Source organism: Pleurodeles waltl, chromosome 5 (genome assembly GCF_031143425.1).
Source record: "Pleurodeles waltl isolate 20211129_DDA chromosome 5, aPleWal1.hap1.20221129, whole genome shotgun sequence".
Lineage (NCBI taxonomy): Eukaryota > Metazoa > Chordata > Amphibia > Caudata > Salamandridae > Pleurodeles > Pleurodeles waltl.
Window position 1 is genome coordinate 87,287,411 of NC_090444.1, and position 12,985 is coordinate 87,300,395.

At 40.5% G+C, this 12,985-nt stretch overlaps 1 protein-coding gene across 1 annotated transcript in view; it reads right to left on the reverse strand.

The window, feature by feature from the left end:
* The window catches only part of LOC138296994 (adhesion G-protein coupled receptor F1-like), a 113,335-nt gene that overhangs the window by 20,639 nt on the left and 79,711 nt on the right, over nucleotides 1–12,985 (reverse strand). Inside the window, exons 6-7 of the mRNA XM_069236511.1 lie at nucleotides 8,191–8,364; nucleotides 2,689–4,044 (exon numbers count right to left, since the gene is read on the reverse strand). Coding sequence (XP_069092612.1) covers nucleotides 2,689–4,044; nucleotides 8,191–8,364 — 1,530 coding nt within the window. The remainder of the gene's footprint in view (nucleotides 1–2,688; nucleotides 4,045–8,190; nucleotides 8,365–12,985) is intronic.

Here is a 12,985-nt window from a genome sequence, read left to right on the forward strand (position 1 = left end):
AGTGCTAGTTTTACTTTTAATCTTTAAAAAATCATATCTCTGGGTCCCGTCATTGGATTTTTGTCCTTTTGGTGTCATTTTAGATATAACAATATTTCCTATTTTTATAAATTGGTGTTGGATTTTGATTGTGTGTTGCGTTTTATTTATTTACTGTTTTGTTGATATTAAATGCTTTACACACCTGTCTTTTAAGTTAACCCTAACTGCTGGTGGTCTAGGCTTTCAAGGGTTGAGCAAGGATTCATTTTCTGAGACCTTGACTGGATCTTGTGGGGGTGTGGGGCTTACTGCTAAGTGTAGGTACCTACCTGCCCTTACAACTAATACACTTTCCAACAATGGAATTTTAAATACATATGCATTCCTGGTAGAAACTGCCCTTGTGGAATCAGTCCCTAAAAGTCAGAATGAGACCCAGAATGATCAAAGCATATTTTACCATTTTTTGCTAGTGTGGAATGCTGGAAAAGACATTAACATTTGAAACCGAGAGGGAATTTTCCTATTAACTCAGTGCTGTTGTATTGGGTGTTCAGTGACATATTGATTCTAAATGTGTTACTAGTGTCAGCACTCAAGATTATAAACTAAATTATAAAGGGTTTATGTGAGCATCTGAGATACAGAAATGTGTTTTAGAGGATTATGGACACCTAATCTGCTTAAAGGTTATGGAAGCACAGATGTCTCTAGATCTATGGGTTTGATGATGTGCAGTCTGAGAAAGAGCCTTGAAAAATCATTATTTGTAAGGATTATGTAGAGGAGATGAACTGTGGTTCTTGTGTCACCTGTGAATAAGGTGAGCAGGTTGTAGGGTTGACTTTTAACCCTTCAGTGATGCAGTACTTCATCTTTTACAGGATCACTTAACACATAAAACCAATCTGGTGCAGATGCAAGACTATTAGGTCATGTGTGTCAAAATGTTGTTTTGCAACTGATATATGATGTGTATGAGAAATGATCTCAGGACTCTAATAAATTCATTTTACCATATTGAGGGAAAATATCTAATAACCTGGTGATCACTGCACAGTCCATGGCCACCCAGCTGACTCAGAGGAGAGTCTCTTTAGGACAGTTTTAGGTAGAATGATATTTAGTTTCTTCTTCTGTCTTAGGGTGGATCAGCTACAGGCTCCGGCTCTCTCCAGAGGCAATGCCATCCAACGAAAGAATGGGTTCATCCCTACCCCCTTGCGGTGGCTTTGAGACCTGCAGCCTTGTTGCCCTCTTTTTAATACAGTTTATGAACTGCCCTTCCTTTTGTTGTTTTAGCATTTGTTGGTAATGCTATTGCTGATGATCACCTGTGGAGCAGCTGGAAATGTTCAATTACCACCCTATGAATGAGCTGCCCTCTAAGCCAGAATCCTTGAGATTAGGACTATTTGAGTATTAATTTTTTTGCAGCTAGAGATTTACGAAATTCTCTGTACTCAGGGAATGAGGCCCTCTTATGGTGTCATCATTATAGTTTAGGATGATTTCCTTGCTATGGCTGATTCCAAAATGTTGTTTTGACAGATTCCACGTTTGTTATTGCTAACTCTACATCTTTGTTTTGGCTGATTCCACATCTTTGGTATGGCTGATTCTACATCTTTGTTATGGCTGATTCCACATCTGCGGTATGGCTGACTCTACATCTTTGTTATGGCTGATTCCACATCTTTTGTATGGCTGATTTTATATCTTTGCTAGGCTTATGATGCTTGGGTGCCCTAAACAAAATGGACGACCACAACCTCATGTTGGAATCAGTGATGGTAGTGAATCAAGTCTCATATTGGGCTCTTGGGTGAGTGTGTTCCCTTTTATCACATTACACTGAAAGCATGAGGTTGCTACTATTAGAAAGTATCCGTATTACCTGTCATGCCCCTTGAGTTCTCTGGAGTATCTCTTCATGTTCAAGGTGGTTTGCAATCAATTATGGAGTTTCTTAGGCATCCATAAAGGAAATAGTAGAGTTTGTTTAGACACTTAACACTGAATCAACTAAGTGATGGCAGCGGTTGTGAAAACATCCTACTTCTAGATGACTGTGCTAAGAATACTTGTCCCTTTACTCCACCGCTGAACCATGCAGTTGAGGTGGATATGACTGTAGCTGCCAGGTTATGCTACATCATCGAAGAATCTTCAAAGAGCACAGAAGATGGGATTTGTTTGCATCAAAGAACCTACTTTTAGTTGGGCCTAGGGTGAAAGTCAAATTTAAGCTACTTTGTGTGGTGTTAAGATGCGTGAACGAACCAGACTATTATGAGTGAGAATAAAGATCAAACTGTATGGAGCTGGTCATTGGTTATATTCGGGTGATGACAGTTTGTTGACGGTCTTCAGGGCAATGTTTGTGGGTAGAAAATATTAAGGATTTGCAGTACTTTTTTGTGAGCTACAGAATAACATCTTTCCGAGGCTACTTCCAAAGCATTAACATACAAGTGTCTAAATTCTTCTGAGGTGCTGCTCTGCCATGCCATGCAACTAGGGCTTAATGCACATGACTGTTTCTGACAAACGTGTTTCATACAACAGCTGATCAGTGTGTGTTATTTAACCACATGTGTTGAAGCAATTGGAATTGTAGAGGAGTCTTACAGATTCAATTAATTGCATGAAATATTAAACACTATGGCCATCATGTGTGCATTTCTAAACATGCTTGTAACATACCTGAAGTGGGTTCAGAAGTACGAATAAATATTGTAATGCAAGGGAGTTGCCATTTGTAAGTAACGGGATTCCGACTGCCCAAGTCAACCCAAACTGTGGGGTGCAAAATACAACGGCCTTCACCAACTTCTTCACCACCTCCTCATCCTCCCGGGCTCCGTCAGAAACTGATGGTCTCAGAAGTGTTCGAATCACTATCACAAGCCCAAGAAAGTTACCCACCATAATTATTATTGTTGGGATAATGAAGGCATATGCAGCACCAGAGGTACCTTCCAGCCAACAGACATCCTGCTTTCGGTAACCCTTGATTGGGTTGTAATGGAGCAGAGTTGCGGAAGCAATGATGATAGGACAGGCGTAGCCCAGAATCACAGCAAGGGACGCAAATTCCCTCTTGGTGACATGATGGAACACAAAAACTAGGCGACACACCAAAAAAAGGGTTTGAACCATCGTCCAGCAGAAGAAGGCAAGTAAAGAAAAATGAATGCAGAACGTCAACGCAAAACAGGCTACTTGCTGGTCTCGTACATTGATGATACTGGATGCAAAGAAGGAGATGTTACTGAAGAGGAGGCATAGAGACATATTTAGTAGAGCCAAGTGTCTGTAGGAGGCCATAAGGCTCCCAGCATCATGAATTAGAGACACCTGCAGAGCAATGCACACAACAAGGGAAATCATGGAGATGACAAGGCCCACCTCTGTGATGTAGTTGAGGATGGTATCATTCACACTGTCAATCGGTGAGTCTGATATTGACATCAAGACTGCGTAGGAGGTCAGGTGGCCACAGATACACTCCACAACGTTGTTGTTGACTTGTGTCATGCACCCTTTGGATGACCACTTCCTCAAGGTGTTGTTCCAGAAGACGCAGATGGCAGTTTCATTGCACTTGCTGCTGTTGCTGATAAAGGTGATCTTGATGTTGGCACTGTGGTTGGATTGTCTTGCTAAACTCAAGTGGTTGGTCATGATTTGACTTGATATTTTGTAGGCTTTGTTAGGGACATCTTCATACTGGCTTGGGAAGGCCATACCAAGCTTATCAAAAGAGGCTGATAAGAAGGTTGCCCTGCAGCTCGAAGGGTATGAGCCTCCTTTTAGTGAGAGTTCAATCTGGGGGGTGACTTCTCTGGTATCTTCTTTGCTTAAATCACTGCAGGAGCTTGTATAACAATACAGCTGTATATTGGCAAAGGATAAATTGAATGTTGTGTTGACCGTCACCAGTTGAGAAAATAGATTTTCCATAGACTCCAGTAACTGTGGGCCAAGATGGCTGTCTGCTCTGGAAGCTGGTTCCAAGAGGCCTTCATTGAGGAGCTGGCTTACAATAGAGACCACATGCTGTAAGTAGAAAAAGATTACCAATAGGTTAAATGTGTTAGAAATCAGGTAAGTACTTGTTAAACCATTCTCATTGGAAAATACTGTTTCCGTGCTAGTCAGTTAGAGGTAGTCAGGGGTAACAGCTCCTGATAGTGATTTGCACTTTGGTACCACTGCTACTCTCTTGGCTGCCCTTGGTCTCAGGCATCATGAAAGTGGCAACAGGCACAGAAAGTAAAGACGGTTGCATTGCAAAGACCTTGATTAGTTGTGACAATTGCCACTTCTTACCCTTCCAGAAACTCAGAAGAAAATAGAATGTTGTTGATGGGCTATGGGGATGGGGTGGAATAAGGAACCAACCCTGTGATGTCACAAAAGTCAAATGATGCATGTTGTGAGTTCCACTACTCCTGGCATGTTAGTGAGTGGGTGTCTACAGCGTCTACGGTATTAGTACTAAAAGGTCCTTCTTCTTGGCTACATCTTAATGCCCCCATCTCTTCAAACTACTGCTTGACCCCTACTTCTTATTCTCTCTAGGGTGTGGAGCCTTGGTGATTGTCCTTAATGTGAATTGTGCAATGTAGTTGCATGCAGCAGCCTCTTAGAATTACTTCAAATGATGGATTGTTTGGCCTCTTTTGTATTCCTACATTCTTTAGCATTTGGATACTTTTCTGTGGGCTTTTGGCCTCTAGTAAATGCAACTGGAATCAGACTGATGTTAAATTGCTTAATATTGTAAGATATTAGAGGTCACATAAGGGGCAGGGGTCTCAGTCCAGTGGAAATCTACAAACAAGTCTAATTCCAGAGTATCAGTCATTAATTTTAAACAGGGTATAAAAGAATTACCTCCTTGCAGTAATCTGTGCTGTTGTAAGGTATTGATGCCCATATTTATACTTTTTTGTGCACCGCATTTGCGTAATTTTTTTTACTCAAAAGTGTCACAAACGATCTAAATGCAATTATATATTGTAAGTTTGCACCGCTCTTGCGTAAAGAAATGACGCAAATGTGGTGCAAAAAAAGTATAAATATGGCCCTAAGGACTGATATTGACAGTAGCACACTGCTCTCAGAGGCACAGAGAACCCTCCTGCCATGGAAAGGCCATCCTCAACCAATTTTGTTTTTTTTAATGAAAAAAATCGAACACCAAATTTATATGTGAGTATTGGTCTTCCGAAAAAAGCATTACAACTTTTCTTCTTTGTAATCTCTAGGGTTTCACATTTTCATAAGCTTGAAAATTGATAACTAAATTTGCATGTACATGAAACAACCATACAGGAATTGGAAAATACGATTTTGTAATGAACAAGATAAAGAATGAAACATTGAAACTAAAACATATGTGAAGTAAGCATATCGATTAAACCTAAGCAAATCTGTCATAATAAAATAATCACAGATTTGTCAAGAACTTAGCAGTCACAAAGAGCTAAAATAACATTTAGGTTCAAATGCATCCATCTACATGTATGCAAGAACTGCCCTACCCAACCTACGGGTCAATAAGTAGCTTGGGAAGATTCCAAATTTCTAAGAACAATTTTTGCTACCTTAAAACATCATTGTAGGCACATTTACTTTCCATTTCTACTTATGTCCTTTTTTCTGTGTTGTTAAAAAATAATTTCTTGGGCTGATAATTTAAGAAAGGTATTTAAAATGCACTTTAATCTGACATTAATTTCCTTCCACTTCATTTTTGGACAATTTAAGAACATGTGAAAGAACTCAGCCTGAGATATTTGAAATCTTTCCAGACTATAACAAACCAAGTATTCCATTTTCAAAAAGATGTCTATAAGACTGGAGGATTAGCTGTTGCTCCAGATTTGCACTGATCTTTCATGCTTTGCAGGTGTCTTCACCTTGAAGTGTCTGATATTATCTCATCCATTTGAATTTCCCAGTTATGCTTGTTCCTTGAGAGGACATGCAAATCATTGCATATTAATAGTTAATGTGTTAGAATTGTATGTAATACTTAGTTACTTGTGAGACCGAGGCAAATCTTTCTACTTGCACATACTTATAGACACCTCTAAGAGGGAGATAGCTCAAATCTCCTTGTTGTTGGAGTGGTATCTGCATCTGAGGTCTGTGAAAGTGAAGATGTTCTGTTTGACCAGCAAGACTTGTCCTGAATTTTTTAAAGTCTATCCAGGATTTGCAATCGAGTTGCCTATTTGCTAAGAATGTATGGATTATTTCATGTAGGATCTGTGGCCTCTCCATTGGCCTCCAGTAGATCTCCAGTTTGATGGACAGACTACTGAAGCCTAATTGATGCCCTTTGTATTTTTCATGTCTCTTCTTTATTGAAAGACAGCCACAGACATCCATACTTGTGAGTTCGTTTTTAGTGATTGAGTAGCAAACACCAGTTTAGCATGGTCTGGAGAGACAGGAATTGAGGATAATAGTTGAAAACTGCTTTAAATGGAGTTGTTAACTTTGTGGGACCTTTGACACATTTCTAAAGGGAAGCCCTCTTCGATTGGTCTGCTGTCACCAGAGAATAATGGAAGCTGATACGCACTGCATTTTACTTATGCTGCCTTTGGATGACTGTGGGTGGGAGGTACAAAGATGCTGCACAGTTGCAAGAGGCATATTCAGTACCCCTACTTGGTGTGCTGCGATGATCATGAAGTTGTAGCAGATTTGGGGCCATATATAGTGTACAAAGCGAACAGTGAACTAGTCATTGCCATTTGTACTATAGGAAGAGTCTAACATACAGTGGCACCTCACTCCATTTCATCATAGATACTATTGTCAGTCCTTGACTTTCATGTAGTGGTCAGATACATTCTGAGTGTTGTAGTTTTGGTTTGTGGAAATAAGGAAGGGAGGAAGGAAGGAAGGAAGGAAGGAAGGAAAAGAAAAAAAGAAAAGAAAAGAAAAGAAAAGAAAAGGAAAGAATAGAAAAGAAAAAAGGAAAGCAAGGAAAGGAAGAAGGAAAGAAAGGAAGGAAGTAAGGAAAGGAAGAAGGAAAGAAGGAAGGAAAGGAAGAAAGAAGTGAGTTAGGAACCGATGATGCGTAGAATGTGGCCTGTGCTCACGTCTGGCATGAATCATCCTACTTCCACTCTAAACACAAAGACAACCCTAAAGTAATTATAAAACAAAACACTTGCACTGAAGGAAACTACCTTGTGTGCTGATGTGCTCCTAGTGAGAAAGCAAAATGCAGCCACTCAAAGTGATGTTAACCAGTGGCTGAAATAGGCTAACCCATTGGTTCCCAACCTTTTGTTTTCTGTGGACCCCCACTTTAACATTAATGGAATCCAGGGACCCCCACTGAATCATCATGGGAATCCAGGGACCCCTGCCTAAGTCATTACTGGAAGATGGGGACCTAATTTGTCAATATTTGTTAATATTTTGTAATTTTCTAGGCTCTGCAGGACCCTCTGAGAAGGCTTCGTGGACCCCCAGGGGTCCCCAGACCACAGGTTGGGAACCACTGGGCTGACCCCTTCTCCCGGGCTGAATGCTGTGGTGGGCGGAAGCAAAATGTGAATGACATAATAACAGACCAATAGATGAAGAGAGGTGGCTGAAAGCTTCAGTAAGTAAGTTGACTATACATATAATTTAAGTAAAATCAAAACACAATAAGATAACATAGCATGACAAAACATAACATAACATGTAAATAACTGTGATGCAACCAGAGTTTCTGTGCATGAGGACCCACATCTTTTAAATGTTCTCCATAGTCGAGCAAATTGGCTGGGTTAGTTATGGGATGGAGAAAGACGGAATGGTCAGTGTTTTTTGTTGAGTACATTTCACTACCAATTTGGTAATGTCCACCTTAATGGTTGCAATCATCTCTAATAGAATCAATAAAAAGTATTGAAAACTAAAAACTCGCCTCTTTAATCAGATCCTGACCCACCAGCCTTACAAATCCAGCTTCTCCTGCTCCAAGACTACAATCCCAGAGGTACCCGCAGCTGCCCACAGCCATCCTTCCTGCATCCTTCTTACGTACAGAATGGTGAACCACTTCCTTACCAATGTATTTGTGTATCTTTTCTTCTCATCTACACTTGCACTATACAAGTATTTAAACTCACCTGCATGTTAATAGATACACTGGGATTTGCATGCTTTGTAATCACACAGACTTACTGAGAGCGTGGCGGCATTGAAGTTTAGGTTTAAAACCACAGCATTTTGGGTTATATTCCCCAGAATGTCCAGGACCACAGGGATGTTACTGTGATGTGTATCAGTCATATTCATTGAGGAGACATAGACCACAAGATCTTCAACAATGCCAATAATGTCGCTCATATTTTTTACCTTCAGCCACATGTGGAGAAGAGGAGACACAAACAAGAATGGTTAGCATCAGTAGTTTTTATGCAGGTGAATGCTACACATACAAGTTCTGCATACTGGTACAAGATTTGCACAAAGGTCACTCCTTTTCAATGTTCCATCCATGTGATCTATCACAATGACATTTTGCTTGTATTGTGTGGTTTCCCAGACACCATAGCTTAGACCCCACAGTTAAGCACTGATTGTCCATTCTCCAGCCTTACAAATCTTGCTGACTTACAACCGTAACAAAGCTGGCGTTTGAAAACCTGCCCTATTTGGTGTTGTATGCCAGAGCAGAAGTGGGTTTTCCACCAAAAGGCTCTTTTCCTGGCTGTAAATGGCAAGGGGTGAGCTATTCTGGTGGTGAAACGTGTCAATGGAAAATCCACCAATGTTTGTTCACTTAGCCATACAATCTGCAAGCAAAGTTATATACAGAAGATAGCCCCAATAGATGGTTGCATAGTCTGAGCTCACATATCATTCTTTAGAGCATGCCTTCAGAGCATGCTTAACCTTTCATGTAAGGCAGCCATCATTTCCATGACAGTCTTTCCTTCTCACCAGCTTCCACTTAACTCCTAGACTATCCACTATGAATCAGTTCTTCCATCGCCAAACCTTTCTCACTTGCTACACCTGTTATACTACGATCAGTTGTTTCTTTGCTAGGTACAGCAAGAAACAACTGTTTCTATCCATCCTTTTTCCAAATTCCACCTCCCTCCCCACCTTTCTTATGCACAATCATGTTTAGCTGAACATGGGAAATGTAAATGTTAGTCCTTCTCCTCTTCTACCCTTTGTTCATTTGACTCAATTACTGCCACCCTTCCCTTCTGCTCCACTCTCCATAACTACCCATATTATCACCTCTAAGCACCGTAATGCCCGCCTGATCACATAATTCATCCACTAACTCATTCACTCCTTTACTTTCTTTCTCATCTGAAACCTTCAAGTCACTGCCCAGCATGATCAAATAAGACAGTGAAACTTTTGCTCCTTTCCTCCTTCCCCTCAAAACCTCTTGCCTTCTTCTGATATTCTCTCTTGCACTCATAACCCCCAGCCACCACCTCATCTGTGTCCTTCCTAATATAAGATCAATGAAGAAGACCGCCATAGCATCCTTGACATCATACGAGAGACTTTTAACATGGACCTGAACTGCATTTAATTAAACAAAGATGTTCCCCCCCGACACATGAAGCCATGCTAGCAAATATGCTCAGAAGTAGCCCACCTTGGAGAGGAGGGGTAGATTCTGCATTCAAGAACTCTCTTCCTAACCCATCCCTTTGCCTTGCAACATGAGTATTTACTTGTTCATTGGTCATCATCTCTAATTTTCTTGCCTTCAATCTTGCTATACCAGGCACCTCTTTCACGCAACCCAATTTTCTCTGATACATTCCTTGACTTCATCTATGGAATCATCTAAGATCACTCAACCTCGGGACACTGGGCAAATTTCAACACAGGGTTTGACTCAGCAAAGCTGCAGCAGTCAAAATCCTTCCTCTCTAAACGCAAAAGCCTTGACATCCATCAATTGGTATCCAGACCTACACATGCAGCCAGGCTTAGACCTGCCATTTTATTCACTCTTTAAAGCCTGATTTCCATACCCTCAAATTATCCCATCACATCATCTACTTTAACCTCACCCTTCTCTTGATCCGAATGACCCAAAACTCTACATACTCCTTGGATGAAAACTGACTTACTTACTCTTCAATCTCAACCTCTACTTGCTACACTGTACGATAACAGTCAAGCATTTCTACCTAAAGATTATGATGTTTTTGATAGGTGACATTGGAAAACTGTATGACTACAATGTCATTAAAAGTAATTAAAAACTAAAACAGTATCTTGGAAATGTTATAACAGTAAATGCACTACCATACTGTACCGTTCTTTCTTGGCACACCATGCAATTTAAAGAGGCTACCAAGGAGGTGAAAAAATCATTAAAACTGCTGTACCTCAAAGATCTTGTGCATTAGAAGACATCACAAATCTAGATAAATTCTTTAAATATTGAGGAAACCTTCTGGATCACGCAAACTTAAAAAATATGTGACTTCCTGGCAGAACACTCAATCTCTAAAGCAAAAGAGTGAACAACTACCACAAGATGAAAACCATTCTTATCATGCTATCTATCATCAATTTCTCCTTGGTGTCAGGTGTCTTTTTAAATGATCTTAAAACCTCATATGTCAACCATATTCTTAAGAGGCAAGACCCAAACCATCAAACCTTCCAATTTTTGACTCACAGAAACTGTCTTCTTTCTGATCACCAACTGGACTCCATCTTGGTTGTGGCACAGAAACCACCATGTCACTGTGCCCCTGCTCTTCCATTACCAGACATCTCTCACACTTATGTTGTGTATCAACATACATTTCTGCAGAGACAAGACATCAGCGAAATACAGAGTAAAGTACTGAACTTGATTTGTTCACTATCTCCCACCTCCCTTCTTCCTTTCTCTTAAGTAACTTCCTCTCTTAGAGTTCTAGTCCCACAAGATTCCACCATCGTCCCACTCTTCTTTAAAATGCACATCAGTCCCTTCTTGCACCTCATTAGAGCCTTGACTCACCTGCTGCATCTATGCGGATGACATCAAAATCATCCATTAAACCAATATCTCAGAATTGCCAACAATTGAATGCAAATCAACCAACTCAAGCCTACGTCATCTAAAATTGAGATACTCACATGTGAAATTTGAACAAGTAGTAACTTCCCTACATCTGACTAGAAGAACTTGTTTCACACCAATCCCATCAGCGTAAGTGAGGAATTGGGCAAGGATTATAGAACCAAGCTACATCATATGATCCATACACTGCATCTTACCTTACCTATGTGTCTATCAAAAAATATGAGCTGCCATCACTTTAGTGTTTCCACTTCTAGACTCGGCCACTGGTGTTTACCCTAAAGGTCTTCTCTGTCTACTTTGTAGACTGCAGATAATACAGAATGCAGCAGCTAGAGAACTATATTTCACACACCTTTAATTCCTCCACTGGCTGGCTGTGACTGGAGGGATCACTTTTAAAGGTAGGGGCATCACACATCGAGCCATCCACATTAATGGATCACTCTTCCAAACTAGAATACTCTCATCTACATTGGCCACATTCACAACAACCTACTGTCTCAAAAAGTCTCACACGAGTGAGAGCTGTTTCTTGGTCCAGACAGCAAAGCTTTGAAATTGATTCTTGTCAGAATAAAAATAACTCACAACCACCATGAATTTCAAAAAGTGTTCAAAAACTATTTCCAATCACATGATTGTTCACTGCTTATGGGAATGATAAGTACTCTCTTGCAGGGTCATGCCTCTTGGCATGCCTTTCCACCTCCTAATTGGTAAACTAGAGTTTTAAGTTGTGGCAACTTGGTTGGTTGTAGCACCACATGAGCTATTCTCAATACTTCCCACAAAGGACACACTACAAACCCACAACTTACCAACCATGCACATCGAACGAGCGTCCCATTTATCTGATCACCATCAAAGCTGCTTATGACCGTATCAGGGGTATGACGTGATATTTAAAGGCTGCAGTACAAACCAAGGCAATAATGAGGACCCAACTTAGAGTTGGGTGCTAATGGCAAACACTCTTGTTTCTGGGGGAAGTGTTACATACAAAGGAAAATTCACTAGAAGAATTAAATCCACAAGGGGAATACAGCGATTTAAGGAAATTCCTACAGTGGATTCCCTCACAGATTTATCACTTCCTCAAGAAATCAGAGGTTTGTCTGTCAGCACAAAAAATAAATTAGGCCATTAACCAGAATGAGCCTCCTAGCACCATCGTCTGACAAATAAAAAACAGGACATTTTCACAAAGGTCATTAGTGCAACAGTAGCAGTAATTTTTATAAATGGATTAAGTCATCACAGAAGCCTACCGCAGATGCCTTCTCCAACAACAGAAGCACCTGGTACTGCTTGGTAGTAGTTGGCACTGTGGTCACTAGAAAAAGAGACAGTGTGAGTTCTTCAATGAAGGTTCCATGTTGATGCATTCAAAGTTTATCAGGTAAAGCAAAATGTATTCTAAGGCACACATTATTTCACATTTTAAAGGAACGTATGGATCAAATGTATTGATGCATATGAGTTCTGCTTCAACTGGGATTGCAGCCACAATCTCAATTCAATAATCTTCCATCATTAGTTCATAAACTGACTAGTCTTGAAGGACCTTGTTAGACGTGGCTCTTTCGGCAGGGTCACCCCCAAACTTTTTGCCTTCATCCCTCCTCATTTTGCTTAACTAATTTTTGTTGGTGTTAGGACACTGTGCACTTTACCACTGCTAACCACTAAAACAAGGAAGTTGTGTGTTACACCTGGCTGGCATATTTAATTTACCTATAAGGCCAGGGTAATGTGGTATACCACATACCCAGAGCCTGTAAATTAATTCTCCCAGTGCAACACTTATTGTGCTACTCACTTAAGTGGAACAGGCTGCAACGGCAGTCCTGAGGCATGTTTTAAAGGGCTACTTAACTGGGTGCTACAACAAGTCCTGCAAGCCCACTCATAATC